Genomic DNA, 19,255 nt, shown 5'->3' on the forward strand with positions numbered 1-19,255 from the left:
CAAACCTCTGCACATATGTTAAGGTCGCTTTGTGCAGAGTGGCAGCACAAATCTAACTTTTTGCTTCTTTAATTTAAAAGTAATTTTACTAAACTTTTGATAGATTGAGAAAAATATTCATGCTTTTAAAGACATTCATTAAGTCATTAACTCATTTAGTCAGTCAGCTTTTCGTACCAGTCCACATCTAACTTCTGCTTAAAAGTCATGAGAATATCTCCAAATTTGTCTTTGAAGATTATTGAACCTGTGAACTGAGTGTCTTTATAAATTCAAGAAAAAAATGTCAGAAGTACACTAAAGATTGATGTAAGCCCCTCTAAATCCAAGGTTTCTTGCTATGATTACTTATTCAGCTGGTTTACCTGAATAAGTAATCATAGCAGTAAGAGTGGCCTAGAAACTGAATCTGAATTTAAAAAAGATTTCAGTACATATTACATAATGTAGATTAAATGACATTAATCTTCTCTCTTGCTATCCTCTGTCCTTGTTTTATCAAAGTGTACTTCCAATAATCTTCACGGGCAAGATATAAATATGCTGTGAAATTATTCTATGATCTTTTCAAATGATAGTTTGGGGTATGAAATTGATTCTGCCATTGGCACACTCAGTATATGAACAGAGAAAGAAAGAGCGAGTTCGTGTGTCGACGACAGAGAGAGTTCAATTTTCTGTGTGATGACTGTTGCTGACAGACACCGTTTTATGTTTATATCTGAGACAGATGTTCCACATTAAACAGGACCTGGCACAAGGCTGGACACCATGTGGGATGTTCCCTAGCTTTACCAAGGCCCTCTCCAACACAAACATAAACACACTTACAGAAAGAGACATAAATACTGACCTACAGACAAGCGGAGACATAGATCAAAACAGAGTGAGAGGTGTGCATGCAAGAACTGACTGTCCAAAATTACACTTACACACCACTTCCATCAACTTTGCATGCATGCTAAAATTGATTTTCAGTTTATTCTATGATGGTTTTAACCCCGCTGACCTCATGGAATGAAGTTCAATTCTCTCATTTCAGTCATCATTTAATGTGTCTGCCTTTTGAAGTTTAAAACTGAACACACATCCACACAAACGCTCATAATGTAAGTTGTGTGTGCTGTCTCTGCTCCACCTGATCTCTTTCCCTTCCTCTCTGTTCTGTCTCAAACAAGGTGGAGCTGGAGGAGGCTTTGATTTCCTTGACAGGTCTTTGTCTGCTTTTGTTTACTGTCTTCTCTGCCGCTCGTGTCCTCTGGTGCAGAGAACAGGAAGGCTTTAATAAGACACAGTTGTTCATTGTAGCATTTTGCCTGATGCTAGATTTGATTCGTCTGAATGGAAAAGGGGAGATAGTTTCCTGTCTAGTGGGTCAGTCTTAAAAAAGATTAAGTAAGATTATCTGATGAGGAATATAGACATGAATGATAATTGTTTCCCTCAGATCTGTTCTGATGTTTGTCTGCATGTGTTTTAGATGTTGTGGAGCCAGTCAGCTGTCCTGCAGTCACAGACTTTGTGTGTCGCAGTGGCCACTGCATCGAGTCCCACTGGGTGTGCGACTACAAGGCCGACTGTGCTGATGAATCAGATGAGATAGACTGCGGTGAGTAGAAATGGGGTTTCTTTGGAATTGGTAGTGAATCTTATCGTTGAGCAGAAAAACAACTTTCAACCAAGACTTCGCACTCTTTTCTTCCATCTCTCTCTCTCGTAGACCACATAGTTGGCTTGCCAGGCGCTTGTAATTTCAACATGGATGAAAACCAGTGGGAAGAGACCTGTCAGCTTTCTCAGGATGCTGATGATGACTTTGATTGGAGGATCGGTCATCGGAGTGAGACACCAGGAGCCGGACCTCACACTGACCACAGTCCTGGTCAGTACCCACTCTGCGGCCAACCCTGTCTCCTAGAAATTACATTTGTCATAATTCTTACGGCCGCTAGAAGGCTTTGTCACTTGAATGTAAACACTTGACGTTTTTGGGATTTGCCGAAACCACTGATGCTGTTGTTTTCTTGGGAGGACAGTTTATATACTACTAATTTGCAACAGAAAATACTTTTACATTTACATTTAACGTATCTGACGAGTGGCAAAATCTTGATACTGACCATATCTGCAAAACTGACAATGTATGTAATTTGTCAATATCCGCATTATCTACTTATTACAACTAAAGCGTGATTAACCTTTTTTATGGTTAGGTTCTCAGAGCACTTGGTTAAAGTTCGGGAAAGATCATCATGTTGGTTAAATATTGAAAAGTCAAAAGTGACAAGAAGCATGAGACACATGTTTACTTTTTTTTTTTTACATCTAACTGAAACTACAATCTGTCCTTAACCATAACCAGTGTGCTTTTGTTCCCTAAATCTAACCACAGGCAGGAGAAAAAGACATTGCCAGTGAACATAATCCAGACAACAAGCACACAAATATCCCTTCAGGGTTTAATCACAAGTGGCATCTTTAGAAATTATTTTGATACAGAAGTTTGTGAGTTTTTCTAACCTTTGACTTCTTCATCATGACAGAATGAGCACTACTATAAATTTCAACTAAGGGTCCTGTTTATGTCCAAAACTCACTGTATGTGTTTGCTTTATGCCTTGTTTTTTAGTGAAATTTTAATAATGCTGTCAAAAAAAAAATTCTCAAAGTGAACAACGAACAAATTCTGCATTCTCGTGACATCCTCCATGTTTTCAGCTCACAGGCAGCCATATTTGTAATTACAACTCGATAGGAGCTTCCGACAGGCATGTGAACGCAGGGTTGATAATACATCCTGATCAATGTCAGCCTGAGTCAAACTGAGCTTAACAACATTGGACTTGTTGTTTATCTTGTGTACAGTGATGCTGCTGTATCAAAACATGATTTTTTTCTACTGATTAATTAAAAATCAATCCTGGAGTATGAATCACCTCACTGGTGCTGAGGTTACTCTTACACTCATCTATACAAGGCAATGTAAACCTTAATTTCCATGTGTTTTTGCCTATAATTTGCATTCATTAATTATTGCTTTGTACATTGGCTGTCAGTATTTCTTCTGCTTGTTGATGCTGCTTCCTTTGCCTGGTACATACTGTAGGGCTTGAAAAAATGACTCTTGATGTTGAAAGGATAACCTCGATAAACAAACGATAGCAGCATGAAAATAATGAAAAATTTTATTACAGTTTTGTATAGCAGGAGTTAATATGAGGGGAAACTATGAGGCAGTGTACAGTTGGCTTTGGAGAAAAAATGAAACAAGACAAGTAATGCAGAGCCATGTCAAGGAGTCACCTGAATCCATTAACAGTAGTTAGATTGATAGCTAAAACAATTAGATGAATATTCAATTAGTCAATTGACAGAAAATTAATGGTCAACATTTTTGATAATTGATGTTCAAAGAAAATTCTTCACCAAATTTGAGGATTTGCTTCTTTCTGTTTTATATTAATGTAAAATGATGAGTGTTAAAGGGACAGTTCACCCCAAAATATCTATTTTAGATTTTAGTTGCACACAATAGGTTTTAAGCTTTAACCTTTGCCTCGATTAAATTCTGATGCATGTTTTTACTGTTTTCTGACGTTATTTTCACTAAACAAGCCATCAGTTCATTGTAAAAACAATTGGCAGGTCATTCAGTTATGTAAAAAATTGCTAGTTGCAGCCCTAGTTTGATTTTTCTGGGATAGTATCACACATGTGTTGTGATGAGTAAAAGGTGATCTAAAAGCATTTAGAATGGTATCATTTCAGCTCCTTTCTGATTGTACTGGGAGATGTGTCGTGTTTTCGCTGGATGCACTGATGTTGTAAAGGTGATGTTGGACTGGAGGAGGTGTGTGTAACACCAAGTCATCATATCATCCAACATATTTTGTAGATCGACCATAAACTTGAGTACAAAGCAGCATTTTGTCATTGGTAACTGCACTCAATGAACCAACTGCCCTAGTCTAAAATGTTTCTTTAATGCCTCCTTTTATTGGCTGCTGGTGAGTTCACACCCACTTCTGATTGGCCAGTTGAGTATATTGATCTGAGAGATGAATCTGGACACTGGGCACTGTGTCATAGAATGAACTTATGATCTCACTACAGAGCAGATCAATAAACCATCTGTAACACACACATGCACACCAGAGAGCTGAAGAAGGACAAGAGGTGCACATTACTCACTGCAGACATCACTTAGATGAATTATCAAATGCTGTTAGCATCTGAATGACGGAGCAACAGACGTGTGTTTACACAGCAGTTCTCGGGAAAGAACTTTTATCTGAATGAATGCAATGACTCTGTTTTGATTTAGACTTTTTGAGTCAGAGGAGAAGAATCCAGTGTTGTGGTGGGAGCAGGGTTTGCTGTGCACTGTTGACTGTGATGGCCTTAAATCCCCTTTAACTCATGTGGAAAACTCCCACTTTGTTCTGGCCTCACACAGATGCTGTCTCATCTCCGAGCCTAGCTGAGCTGAAGAAGCTCTCTGCAGCTTTTGGCTTCAGGCTAAAACATTTCACAACAGCACAAATGTTTCCTCTGTCCAAATATCATGTATATTGGAAACCAACAGAAGAAAGTTATTGGATGTCTTTCTTGCTGTAAAGCTGAAATCGGATGGTTGAGAAGGGTTTAGCTGTGGATATTCTTTCACCAGCTTTGTCATTCACCACACTGAAATATTACTCAAACCTTACATAAATGTACTACAAATCTGACATGTTGTGTCCTGTATTTATCTCCAAAGGTGGTGAAGGGAACTTCCTGTACATACACTCAGCCGTTCAAAGGGAGGGCGACGTTGCCAAGGTGACAACCAGGAGTCCATTTCCTGCCAGTATCGGCTTGTGTCACCTGCGCTTCTGGTTCTACATGCACGGCTCTGACAGGATGGGAACACTGAAGGTGATTTAATCTGAGCCACATTTCCATAAATAATTCAAAGTCTTTATGTGTTAGTTTGTGTCAGGCATCTAGCTTCCAAACATGGCTGTCAGATGATCCATCACAGTCAACCTGAAGGCTTAATTTGGTTTTGTCAGAAATTTATCTCCCATTTTCCTGCTCCTCTCACTACTTTACACTCTGCTTACTGTCAGTCACCTGATACCCACAGGAAGAAATTAAAGTCTCCCTGCCAGGAAATAATCCATCAAAGCATGTCACCTCACAAACTTGATTATCATATCCATCTTTTCATGTCTTTTTTAAGTGTCTTTTTTAAGTGTCTTTGTTGGCTGGGTTAATTTCAAGACAACAAACAATAAGAAAATGCTAAAAACAACTAATTGGGTATGATGTGCACTGAAAAAATGCCAAAAACTATATGTAGCCGTACACTAGAGATTCACGAATGTGTTATAACTTGGCCCAGGTTTTATTAATTTCTTATATCATATATACATATACTGTTCACTTACACTCCCATACATTACTTGATGTGTGGAAGTATGTGGAAATACATACAATACAATACAACACAAATCCATATGCAATTTTTAAACTTCAAAAAAGAGCAATGTAATGTTGATTATTAAATTAAAAGCTATAAAATTCACAGACTTTGTAGATTTTAATTAAAATTATGTATAATGTCAAAAAAATCATTACCAGAATGTATCCAAAAGTTGTTTAAAATGAGAGAAAATCATTATGACTTGAGAGGAATGTGCATGCTTTAAAAACAAAGGATGAAGACTAATGTCAAAACAAGACTACAGCCATGCTAGCGGCCCGGTGAGGCTGTACTTGGGGCGCTTTGAGCTAAATGATAACGTCAGCATGCTAACATGCTCACAGTAACAACACTAACATGCTGATGTTTAACAGGTATAATGTTCACCATCTTAATTTAGCATGTTAGCATGCTAACATTAGCACTAAACACAAAAAGTACAGCTGAGGCTTGTATCATTAGTTTAGTAGGAATTTAGTCACAAACCAAAGTATTGGACAAAAAATTTGACCTGATGAAAAGTCAGGTTTGTTGATTAAATGTTATCAATAAATGTATGATTATACTGTCATAGTAGTATTAATATGATAGGAATATTGTAAGATGTTATAATTCTCATGCCAAATGAGTGGAGGCATAATAAGCTGTAGCTTCAGCCCACACCTTCTTGGTCTTTCATGTTGTGTTATTGGGTTGTATTGTTTTGTACTGTGTTGTATTGCTGTGAGTAATTGCATATTTTGATGTCTTTCTTTTTGCCGAATTCTCTTTCACTACAGACCAAAATAAATAAAAATCGTAATTTTTATTGACTTAACATTACAATCTCAATGTCACTTTATGTCACCTAAAGTTTCAGTGTTCGTTTTGCACCTCACCAGGTCTACACTGTTGGACCCAGTGGCACCAGTCTGCTGATGTGGGCAGCCACTGGAAAGCATGGTAACCAGTGGACATACGCTAATTTCATCCTGTCCAACCCAGCACCTTTCAGAGTGACCTTCCAGGCAGAGGTGGGTGGAGATATGTGGACAGACATTGCTTTGGATGACATCTCCTATACTGCAGAGTGTATGGTAGAAGGTAAAGCCAAACTTTCTTTTTTCCTTTTTGTCTGTAGTCTCTTGCACCATTGGGTTTCTTGTTTTTTCCTCATTTCCTGTCCTTTCAGCACTGTGCTCATTTTTCATGCCATTTACTCCAATTTTCACCTTCTTCCTTTTCCTCTTTTTCCACATTTTCTGTCCACCAACATCCATTCTCCTCTGCTCCGTTTCCATATAAATTGTGTGGACCCTCAGGGAGAGTATAGTGAGTTAATGGAGCCTGTTGCCACTGTAGGTCCATATAAATTCACTGTGGAGACTGGGTCAGCACCGAGGGATGGCACAGAGAGCAATACAGGTTAAGGGGGGGCAATTACATTTATATTGTTGTTTCCTCACTCCCACCCAGACGTTCTCCTTTTACCCCTGAATCGCTTCTTCAACAGACTTTCTGAAGAAGACAATTAGCATACCTCTCTATTTTTTTCACTATATGTCTTAAAACAATCCTCTGGGATGTCTCCCTGAAGGGTGCTGACTGTGAGAAATAAAAACAATAAAAGGGGATTAAAGGTGTTAAAAGTGTTCTCTGCATGCATGTGTAATTATGTGCATGTATCTTCCCTGTGATATGTCACCTCAGGACCAGTAACTCCCAGGCCCCTCACCTGTGGTGTGGACCAGTACCAGTGTACGTACTCCTTTCAATGTATCCCAGAGAGTTGGAGGTGTGACGGAGAGCTGGACTGCGCCGACCAGTCCGATGAAGAGTTTTGTCCCACTGTGGTACCTGGTACTCTTCCTCCTCAGGATCGCTGTCCTATTGGATATTACCAGTGTTTGAATGATTTCTGCCTGCCCTCCATACTGCGCTGTGACGGCGTCCCAGACTGCCCTGATGGAGAGGATGAGTACAGCTGCCGTAAGTATATGTGTGTGTCTTTGTCAAGTAGGGTTTTTGACTGGTGCCAGTACTCATGTAGCACTGGGGAAAGAGCAAACACAAGTCTGCTCGTGTTTAAACTAGTTTAAGAGTCAGTTACATAATAGATAGTAGCGAATCAGTGGTACAACAACAACAGCTGTGTTATCACATACTTTGGTTACAAGTATATCATCCATCAACAGATACACAAACGGTGTATAAAAGCTGCAAAGATCTTTGTCAGCTTCTTTTAAATTCCCTCAAATATGGGTGGTTCAAACTAAAGGTTGGTTTAAATAAAAAAATAAATACTTTCTTACTTACTTACTTACTTACTCTCTTACACCAGTGCTATGTAGCCATGGAGATACCTTTTAGGCCCAATTTATGTGTTTGTATGTAATATGTTGTCATGTTTGTGCTGACAAATGTGCAGACACATCCCTGTATGGAGACACCCAAAGTAGTATAATATAAAATATATTACAGAGGTGAATTTTAAAACATTTTGAGCACCAAATTTATTCATCTCCTCTTTTTATTATCCCTCGCCTCCCTGCCCCTGAATTTTAAATCCCACATTTGGACCTGCTTTTGAGTCTCAACAATTATCAACATGACTACAGGATTGCTTTTATTTTGTCTGTTGGATTTGTTGTTTTTAAATGTGCTCTTTAAATAAATCAACTTGATGTCATTGCTTCCTTGTTTGAGGACAGCAGGTTTATGTTGTCTGGCAAGAGGACAATTTTTCTAGCCAGAAACCAGTTTTTTTGCATGTAGAACTGTTTGAATTTTGGTGCAAGGACTGAAACAATGTCTGCTTAAAAAGCACTAAATGATGATAATTTGCAGCATGTGCACATAGGAAATGTAAAAAGTACACTCCTGCTCATAGTGATCTGTGAATACCCCTCTTGAACACCCTGTTCACCCCTTTACATATTTTAACATTTTCCCTGTTTCTGACTCATTTTTTTCCTCCAGCTCTGCTGCAGTGTGAGCTGGGAGAACTGGTGTGTGAAGCTTTGCCTGGTTGTATCCCTCTTCAGAAGCGTTGTGACCACTCTGACGACTGTCTGCCTTTTCACTCTGATGAATCCAGCTGCCATGGTAACATGTTTTTACTTACCTTCCCCTTTCAAGCTTTTTGCCAATAACAAAAGTCCATTTTATGATTCCCCGACCTTGAAGCTCAGACATGTCACACAAGAGGCACTCAGATTTGAGCGATATCGTGACCCTCAGCATAGTTTGATGTCCATCTGTGCGATTATATAGTTCTTCATGTAGTCTCCACTTTCATTTGTGACTGTATGTTTTCGTTATATTCTTTTAATGCTTTGATGTCAATTACTGTGACATTTAGTTTAAATATGGCTCAGTAAAAAGGCCTTCAAGCTGGGTGACTCGCTATCTTTCCTCTGTCTGCTTATTTAGAAAAAACAAGATTTTTTTTTTAAATTTTGATTTTAAAATTTTGATATATATATATATATATATGTACTCTAATGAGTCACTAGTCAGTTTTGACTCAAGTATTGCCAAAACTTCATTCAAGTTTGTTCATTTCCAGCCTTAGCAGTGACTCCCAGGACATTTTCAAGTCTGGCTGTTTAGTCTTCAAAGCACACCTCAACAGTTACTGCGAGCTGCCAAAATCCATTTAAACCTCTCCTTTTTCCTGCATTTTCAGGGATAACACCAAACCTCACATTTAGCCTGCATTCACTGCCAAGCCAAAGTCACTTTATCAAGGCTGAACAGAACTTCAGGGTTTCATAATGGTGTTTAAAACATGATGATTTTTTAACAGGCAACCCTGATAACCCTCACACAACCTATGGAGGGAAGAATATTTGTCATCAGATGTACAGGATGGAAGAATAAAGATGTACTTTAGTGGTTTAATGTACATGCTGACGCTCTCTGCAGAGGTTAATGGATGACGCTCAACAGTGGACCGTTTCCTTGTGGCAACATAATTCACTGATATCATGTTCTGATGTCGGAGCTGCAACGTGCTTCAATCTGTTTCCTGTCAGGAGAAGAGAGAAATGGATGTGACAGGGAAAGAGAGTGGAGGAAAAGCTTTGGAGGATTTTATTCTTTGTGTATTTTTTATAAGATATTCAGCAGTGATGGCCTGTTTCTTTTGCATGATTTGCAGATTGCCCTCCGCTGTATTGCCTGGATCGCGGCTCATGCCATGTGGAGAGACACGGGCCTGTCTGCATGTAAGTTGAACTTAACCCTCACACAGAAACACATTTATAAGCGCACAGCTACACACTCTGTCACACTCATAAGCACGCACAAACAAAGATAAGTATCATGTCTGTTCTTCGCACTCCTCCTCCCATCATTTATCTCTCTTTGTGAGACTTAAAACATGGAAATCCCATCAGTCTTGTTTCTCTCCGTGGAAAAGACACGCTCCATGAAGCATGTGGGAATCAGCTTATCCCCCACAGCTTAACCAGGGTGGTTCTGCCTTCATTTTCTACCAGCACACTGTTTCCTGGGAATCTCTGATGGATTCTCCGGGTCAATATTTAAACACAGCCCCTGCTACCAATGGTCTTAGTGGGTAGACCACAAAAAACTCATGCATCAGATAAATGAGCTGAGATGCTGTCATGGTGGCATAGGCAAAACACATTTGAGACAGACGCCGCAATCGCTCTGTTGGACGTTTTCTAGGAAGCTCATGAATCTAGCTGTCTGCATCAGCAGCTTGGAATGTCCGCAATGAGATATTTCATTATAAAAGAAAGAATGCAATTAGGAGACTTGCTGCTGGATCTGCTAACATCATTATGCACCAGTGAATACTCTCTGAGAGATTCACATTTCTCCATCCTCGTGTCAGAAGGTTTCTTTTTCCACAGACTGGATGTGCAGCAGGGAAGATACTTGTTTACTAAAGTCGCATAACTAACTGCACAATGTGTCTGCAATGCATTCAAAAGTGTCACATTATTGGAAAGGCAATCTTACTGAAAATGCTGGAACAGGAAAACACTTTTAAAGACCAACCAAAATTAAATTGCATGGTTTGTTTTGCCTGCTACTCAACTGCATACATATCTGTCTCCTATCTTTACATTAATTTGTCATAATATTGTTAGTTCTCCATCTATGTAGATAGAGAACTTGTTTTCATACAGCCAATCAAATTGCTTCATTTTAAACCATATTTCGTAAAGCAGTAACGTAACTGTTCTATCACAGGCAGACGGTCACACTGACTAACAGCTAAAGTCTCCTTCTTAACTTACAAACATGAACACACGTCTTGTCCTGCATCTTAGCTTGTTGAAGCTAAGATGCACTGTTAGCGTCAGCTAGATAGCCAATGAGCTGCTCAGCGGCTGCACACGAAACAGCATGTAAACATACCTGGTGTGGTCCTTCAATACCACTGCTAACAACACACTGTCTGCCCATGGCTTGTAAGCTACACTGCAAGTTTGTTTAGTCTGTCTCTCGTTACCATGCCGCCAGTACCGGCGCCCAGCCTGCCAGCTGCTGTCAATCAAACAGACACGCCCCTCCACCTGCTAAGAGAAAAGGAGCATTTCTGATATTTCTCCAAAGACCTCTTTTCTTTTGTTTGATGATAAAAAAACTATTGACAATACATTTAAAAAACAAAATACTGACAGTTTGATGTGACTAAATGTGATTTTGACTTAAAAAAATTTTGTTTCTTCAACGCTCTCATTCTCTCATTCAGCCTCCTTGTGTTTGATTCCCATTTTTATTCATCCCCTGTCCAACATTCCCAAATGCAGCGCTACCTCCTCTCATTATGTAATGGGACTTTAGCGCTGTCATTCACTGCACAGGGTGGTATGGAGCTCCTGTAACTGTTCCAGCATTGATAATAGCCCTGCTGTAGCAGAACCTGAGGCCAGCATTGGAGGGCACCTCCGGCTCAGTATTTGCATCACGTTCCTCTACTCTGCTGAGCAGGATCTACCAGGGAACCAGGCCAGGGACTGCACACTGCCATGGCTAGACTGTCCACAATATATACCCTGACCCCCTCTGAATGATAATGACACAGTGTGGCTTCGCTGAGAGCTGTGTTTTGCATTAGAAGGTCAATGTTGCTCAGAAATCAAGTTGATACTGAACAGATGTTGACTTGGAGCAGAGTCTCCGTTTGGGAGACCAGGAATCTTTCCCAGAGATGCAGCTCACCAAACCGGCCAAACTGCAATTGGTCTGGGTTTCCATGCTGGATGTGCAGCAGATAAATCTTGCACCATTTGTCAAGATAGTGATGTTTTTTTGTTTGTTGTTTTTTTACTTTAAATGGTGTGAGAGAATATGTGTGTAGGGGTAACAGAGATGGTGATTTTATGTTCTTTATCTATTTTAGTATTTTGTTAACTTTTATCGTTTTGCTTACATTTAAAAGGGTAAGGCCAGTTTTATTCTACATTTTTCTTATTATCAACAAATCCCATGAAAAGACCAAAACCAGCAATGCATTAGTACAGTGATTCCCAACCAGGAGCACCCAGGGAGTACTTCAGCAGTTGCCAGAGTACTTGGAAAGATTGTGTAGCTTAGCTTATTTGAAAAACCACATTTATGTTTAGGAGGGGAAAACACACACAAATAGGTTTACAAATTGGTGTGAGGCTGATCCTTAGTATATTTATTGTCCAACTAATAAAGTACCAGATACTTTAGGTGCATTGCACACGACTCGCCTCCCACTAACCTGAGTCAGTAACACCATGTGCTGCGACTGGGAGTGCTGCTAATGTGCAAACTACTTTTCACACAAAGTCCAAATAGAAAGCTAAAAGTAATAGATAAATGGTTGAAAGGTCCAACCTCTGTCACCCAAATTGGTAGTCGTACTAATGCAAACTTAACCAAACATAGTCAAAAAAAAGAAAAAGGCCAGGCCCAAATATTGGTAATTCCAGTATTACTGTCTTAAAAAAATAACGTCCACTTTCATAAAATAAATAATGCTACATAAGATCCAGTTTAAAATCAATTCAAAATAAACAATAATGTAGCTCACTGATGTGTTTTCAATAGTTTTTGGACAACAATGGAGCTCTATGGCACAGAGGAATGCGATATATCAGGCTTTAGCTACACAGATCATATTTGATAGTTGGATCAATTAATTGTTGTTTTTCGTCTGTTTTTGGGATTTGTTGACAATAAGAAAACAATAGAATATCACCAGCTTTATCCTTTGATCTTTATATTGTTACTGTTTATATTTCTATTGTCTTATTAGTTTTATTAGTTTGTCAGTCACCTGTAAACTACTTTAAACTGCACTAACTTGTGTTAAAGGGGTTATACAAATTAGGTTTGATTCATTAGGACATTTTGCTCCATGCTACCATGCAGCATATTGTCCCAGCATCAATGTCATAACTTTGTACTGTTTCTTGGTATCTGATCATAGGTGTTATCCAGGATGGACAGGCAACCGTTGCCATGTGATGGAGAAACCATCTATCTCCACCTCGTCACCCAAACCAGAGGACACACAGCTGGGTAATAAAGAAATGCGTCTCCTAGCTCCTCTCTATCAAACTGTCTCACCTGAATATATATATATATATATATATATATATATATATACTGTATCCTTTCATACCCTCTTAGTGTCTCTGCAGTTCATTAAAGGTAGTTCTCTATGCAAGAATTAAATATACCTCCCATCTTGTTTAGATGCTGTGTATGTTGGCATCGCCATCGGACTGCTGCTGCTCGTAGCCGGAGGCGCTGTCTGCGTTCTGGCTTTATACAAGAAAAAATGCTACTTAATGTGAGTTCTGGCTACAATAACGACACTGTTGCTCCTTCTAGCTGTTGATGATGTTGCTGATGATGAGTGCATTTTTTTGCTGGGTCCACAGAAAGCCCCACCCGATGGACTACAGGGTGATGGATAACCCAGCCTTTGACTGGAGAGCAGAGGTCAGCACACAGAAATGTCCAATCAGTCATCAGGGAATTCTGTTCAGGCAACATTAGGTTTTTCAGCTGTACAAATCACATTTTTCTACCATTCGCCTCACATTTATTCAATAAGTGGATCTAACATTAGAGGAGGTCAGAAGGTGATCGCCAAGGCTTTCTACTAGATTACATTTTTGATTTAGATTTTGCCATTTATGCGTGGCTGTGGATATTTGTGTTTGTATGGCACCAAAAATAACCAGTTTAATCAGCAGCTTTCTGTCTATTAATATGTAACATAAGCTTCACAAATTGCAAGGATTTTAAACTGTATTGCATTACATTACACAGGTGCAGTGGTGGTCCTGTAAAGTACCAACACATTTAAAATCCTACTTAAGTGTAAATACAGAAGTATTATCAGCAAAATGTACTTAAAGTATCAAAAGTAAAAGTACTTATTTGTGACTGATATATTATTAGATTGCATAATGCTGATGCATCAATGTGCAAGTAGCATTTTAATGTTGTAGCTGCTCGAGGTGGGGCTAGTTAATCTACTTTATACAGTTGGGTAGTTTAGTTCAGTGGTTCCCAACCTAGGGGTCGGCCCCCTCCAAAGGGTCACAAGATAAATCTGAGGGGTCGTGAGATAATTAATGACGAGAGGAGATTTCTCAAATCTTTTTTGGGAAATATTGTAATATTTTACCTTTTTGGGCCTCTAACATTTATTATTATTTGAATTAAACCAAGTGAGAAGTTCAGAGGAGCAATCTCTCTGTAACAGAACAACTCATAGACATCTGAAACGTGACATGGGGGCCTCAACCAGACACTGGCTTTTTTTGAAAGGAGTCGCAAGCCAGAAAGGCTGGGAACCTCTGGTTTAATCTTAAACAATGTGTTGTATTTTGTAATCTTATCACATGTTTTGTTTATTTTAAATCTTAATCTGAAAAGTAACTAGTAACTAAAGCTGTCAAATAAATGTAATGGAGTAAAAAGTTCAATATTTCCCTCTGAGATGCAGTGGAGTAGTAGTATAAAGTAGCATAAAATGGAAATGCTAAAGTACAAGTATCTCAAAATGATACTTAAGTACAGTACTTGAGTAAATGTACTTGTACAGTAAATGTACAGTTACTGTCCACCACTTCACAGGTGTTCCTATTATTGTGTCCGCCCACTGTTTGCTTTGTTTCTCTACTGTTATTTCTGCTATTACTGAAAAAGATCCCATCACCGGAGATGATACAATTACAGCTTTTCCATTTGGATAATGGTTCTCGTGTGTGTGCGTTTATGAGAGTGTGTGTGTTTCTAAAAATGACAAAATGAATGAGCTGTATGTCTGAACACACACGTTTTCATCTGTGTGAGTGTGCAGCGAGTGTCATCCAGAAATAAAAGTGAGAGTGATGTTGAGAGCATGACTGTGATGATGGAGATTATCATGGATTTAATGGGGCTGTGTGTGTGTGTGTGTGTGTGTGTGTGTGTAATGCAGTAGTCCTGATGAAATGTAGTCTCATGCTACTGTTCATGTCATTTTAAGAAAGAATATTTAAATATGTTTTACTAATGCCAACATGTGTTATACTCCAGACGCAGATTACTTTCCCATGATATGAGTCACACACACAACATATATAACGTATTTCAGTATATTCTATATCTGTATTGGTATGTCTGTACATGTTTGCTTTCATGTGGCTGCCAGTGAGGACGCAGCTATAAATAGAGAGGTGTAGGTGTGATCTGGTATCTCCACAACCCAGACAGATCCGACACTCGTTTAACCGAGCAGCGGAAACACTGTGTGATTATTCCACCTCTGGAAGATGATGATGTTTTATGGAGGTTAGAGGTGTAATTATGGACGTGTAACTGGTCAATATGATTTTAATTGCGCCTGCATTTCATGCACCCTCACACATTAAGACTCATCTAATTTTAAGCCAGTGTACATGATTTTCTTTCCCTCAGCTCCCGTCCTTGCATAAAAGACCAGGCAGTTGTCCCAGAGTTAACCCCAGCAAGAGTGATGGTCAGGGGCTGTCCATCAGCGTCTACCCCTGGAGGAGGGAGGTGGAGGTAAGGTGTCTCTGCTCAGCCTTTGGGGCTTTACTCTAATTATCCATGCAGAAGTCAGTGACGTGATGTATGTCTTTGTGTGTGTTTGTCCTCAGCAGGGTTTGACCTGGAAAGATGCCAAGATGTCCTTCCCCAACCCATTGTACAATTACCCCCCTGATGCTAATGCCACTGACTACAAAAGCTCTGAAGCATAAAAACAATGGACTTTACATACTGACACTGCAGTAGATCTGGGTCAAACAGTGTTCACATACTTGATGAGTTTGTCTTGACCTGCTGAGCTGCCAATTCGGGGGGGAAACAAAGAAACAAGTGGAAGAAAGTTCAGATATTTTGAAGGGTAGTATTTGAATGTCAATTCTGATACACTGCTGTTGCTGTTGTGATTGACAACTAAATGTTATACCCCCCATCCATCTGGTACTGTGTGTGAAAATAAAATCTGAAACGGCTGCACACTAACCCATGATTGTTGAGTTTAAGACTTGAACAAATTATGTCCATATAAATACTATTACATTTTGTTTTAAAAAAATACATTAAGAGGTGGACAGCGATGATTTAGAGAGTAAAAGTAATAGTTCAAATTTTTAGAAAATATGCTCATTCACTTTCATGCCTAGAGTTGATGAACTGATCAATATCAGTGTCACATCTGTACGGTAAATATGAAGCTAGAGCCAGAAGTCAGTTAGTTTAGCTTAGCATAAAGACTGGAAGCAGGGGGAAACGGCTAGCCTCTTTCTTCAAAGGTAACAAAATCCTCCTAGTGGCACCTGTAAAACTCGTTTTAAAACTTGTTTGTTTAATCTACACAAAAACAAGTGTAAAAACAACAAGTTGCCGTTTCATGAGGTGTTGGACTATTTCTTTGCTGGGAGCAGTAATTTCCTGAAGATGTTTCCCCTGTCTCCAGTCTTTATGCTAAGCTAAGCTACTCAGTTGCGGGCTGAACTTCTCATCTAACCCTCGTTCAAAAAGAGAGAATGAGCGTATTTCCTAAAATGTCAAACTAGTCCTTTAAACAGTCCAAGCTATTGGGGAGACAGTAAAAATAAACAGCCTATTTTTAGATAGACTTAAAAAAAAAAAAAGTTGAATGTCAATATCCAGCAGTAAACAAGTCAAAATGGGCATTAGAACAAATCAAATTTATTTTGGTCTTTTTGTACACTTAATACAGCCAGTTTAGCAGCTGATAAAGAGCACTACAGTACTCTTACTTGTAGAAATGGTTGTGGGTGCCCTGTGCATGGTGATTAAAGGTTTTCCTTAGTGCTGGCAAAAGCAGAAAACATCCAGTTCATTGAACTGAAAGGCTCCACTGAACACAGAGCTTCCAAATGAAGTCCTGACTTCATTAGTGATCCTTTTTAATCCCCACAAGTGCAAATAAAATAGTTTGCCCCTGTTTTAGTTGCAAATTAAAATCCATTATAAGTCAGTGTCCTGCAGCTGCTTTGTGTGTGGTGTGAACTGACTCTCAAACTCTCTGTATCAACCAGCGCAGAGCAGATGGGATCATAAACAAAACAGTTAAACCAGATTGTTATAAATTTGACGAGTGTTCAGTCATGGCTCTTCTCAGCTGTGTATCATCAGATATGTCATCATAAATGGCCTCCTCATATTTGACAGTCAACATGATGATATAGAGCATCAATTCATGTAGGCAGCTTCCTCTCAGCCTCCCTGTCATCCTATAAGTACTGATAATATTTCAGGTACAAATACACATCAGTTAAAGGAATTGTTCAACATTTTGGGAAATATGCTTAATCAATTTTGATACCACTCACTTATCTATCTGTTAAATATGAAGCTATACAGCCAGCCGCTGGTTAGCTTAGCGTAAAAACTGGAAACAGGGAAACAGCTAGTCTACTAGCACCTCTAAAGCTCTAACTTTATATTTACCATACAGACACAAGAGTTGTATTGATCTTCTCATCTAACTCTCGGCAGAAAGCGACAAAATGCATTTCCCAAAATATCTAACTTTTCCTTTAACATCATGTTAGGCAATACAATAATATCCAATCTTCTGTTGCTCCTAGTTGTTTTTTAAAGACATCCAAGTTGCACTGCTGTATTTTCAAACTTAAACTCATTGAAGAAAGGAGGAAAGAAAAGGTCACATTGTTGCTTTGTCAGTGTCTTATAGGCCTACATATATCTTAGACTGCAGGTACTGAATTTTGATTAAACTAATAAATATTTGATGTGATTAGCATTTTATCCCTTTCTGGTGAGCCCGACACTCCAATGTCCATTACTAAATCTTTCTTTCACTTGTTTATTCGTCCACTTGTCTTGGGGGAAGTGATTCACCTTTATATTCCAATATTTATAAAATAGTACTCCCATGCAAAAACCATTACAAAATTTTTAAAGCCTGCTTTTTAATATGGTGGTACGTCTGGAACCGATGCAGTCTCCATCCCATTTATAATAAATGTCAGGTAAATCTGTTGGTTCGTGTGAGTGCTCTGAAAGCCTGCACTTCGTTCACAACACCCCCCATTCCTTCATACTGGTTCAAGTTCATGTTATAAATCTTCAATTTTTAGACTGTGGATGAACACAATCTCCAGTGGCATTACTGTTTAGTCTCGTTCTCCGTCACTGTAGAATCTGTGCTGAGTCTGTAGGTGGATTCTGGGTCAGAGATTTATCAGAGGGCCACAAGATCAATTTCAGCCTTTGAGCTGCTGTTTTGTTTGTGCCCTCACCATATATTGGTTCACTGCCTTTTCCTCTGACACACTATTCTGCCCTACAAAGCCAAAACTTTGGTCAGAACTGAGTTTAGATTGGAATCTGACTTTTTGGCATCTGTTTTACCTTTATAAAAACATATAATTTCCATTTAACAGCATGTAAAATTGTCACAGAGTGACAGACAGACAATTAGAAAGCTAACGGTAAAGCAGGAGAGATTTCTAGTTGGTCAGATAACATTAGTTAACATTTTGACAAGCTAACGTTAACTTGGCTGGTAGCGTCTGCCTGCGCTAGAGCAGCTGCGCATACGCCCCTTTGGATCGGGGTGTGGGTTGCCAGGTTGTGGTGACAGATGGGTGAAATTGAATGTAGTGTGTTGATTGTGTTTCATAGACGATCTGTCAACTTAGGTGACGTCAGACAAACTTGGATCCGTGTATTTAATAAAGTTTGAGGGCCATGCAAATTACGAGAGTTTCCCGGAAGAAACAACAAAATCGGAGGGCGCTGGGAGATGGTCTTGAAATGCAGGAGAAACCCGGGAAAAACGGTAGTGTTGACAGATATGTGCTAAAGCTAGCAGAGTAGAAATAACTGTCGTCTCAGCTTTTGACTCTGGTGGAATTCATGCAATTTGGTGTTGTTCAAGATACCTTTAAATTACATAATTAAATGTACTGAATTATATATAGTGTCAATATTAGTAGCAGAGAGACAGAAATTATTTTGCCAAAGAAATTCATAATTTCTGTGAAAAAAGGATGTAAACTGTCACAGAGAGACATAAGCAGGAGATATCAAGTGAAAGCTAGCTGGGGAGATAGCCACAGCTAGTCTTAGCAAAAAGCTAAAACAAAATGGACTGATTTTTTCCCAAACTGCAATATGTAATTGAAGAATCAATTTTAATGAACCAACATCTTGGTAATTCAGTTTGTTGTTCCACATAACTAAATGAAATGTAGCTAAATCCAGTCATGAACGAAAAAAACAAGCTAAATTCTTGCTATGCTAACGGTAACTAGCTTAATTTATTATTGATAT

General features: G+C 39.0%; 1 protein-coding gene across 4 annotated transcripts in view; it reads left to right on the forward strand.

Annotated features, from left to right (window-relative positions):
• Window positions 1–15,949, forward strand: part of malrd1 (MAM and LDL receptor class A domain containing 1) — a 56,428-nt gene extending 40,479 nt beyond the window's left edge. For 3 of the 4 annotated variants that reach the window (XM_044177226.1, XM_044177227.1, XM_044177230.1), the window contains 12 exons: window positions 1,481–1,609; window positions 1,721–1,882; window positions 4,760–4,917; window positions 6,349–6,550; window positions 7,157–7,435; window positions 8,426–8,551; window positions 9,609–9,675; window positions 12,888–12,979; window positions 13,157–13,253; window positions 13,345–13,405; window positions 15,377–15,484; window positions 15,580–15,949. In XM_044177226.1, coding sequence (XP_044033161.1) covers window positions 1,481–1,609; window positions 1,721–1,882; window positions 4,760–4,917; window positions 6,349–6,550; window positions 7,157–7,435; window positions 8,426–8,551; window positions 9,609–9,675; window positions 12,888–12,979; window positions 13,157–13,253; window positions 13,345–13,405; window positions 15,377–15,484; window positions 15,580–15,681 — 1,583 coding nt within the window. In that variant the 3' untranslated portion in view covers window positions 15,682–15,949. The remainder of the gene's footprint in view (window positions 1–1,480; window positions 1,610–1,720; window positions 1,883–4,759; window positions 4,918–6,348; window positions 6,551–7,156; window positions 7,436–8,425; window positions 8,552–9,608; window positions 9,676–12,887; window positions 12,980–13,156; window positions 13,254–13,344; window positions 13,406–15,376; window positions 15,485–15,579) is intronic. The other variant, XM_044177229.1, reaches the window with a different exon arrangement.
• Window positions 15,950–19,255: the final 3,306 nt, after the last annotated feature.

Source organism: Siniperca chuatsi, linkage group LG19 (genome assembly GCF_020085105.1).
Source record: "Siniperca chuatsi isolate FFG_IHB_CAS linkage group LG19, ASM2008510v1, whole genome shotgun sequence".
NCBI classification, from domain to species: domain Eukaryota; kingdom Metazoa; phylum Chordata; class Actinopteri; order Centrarchiformes; family Sinipercidae; genus Siniperca; species Siniperca chuatsi.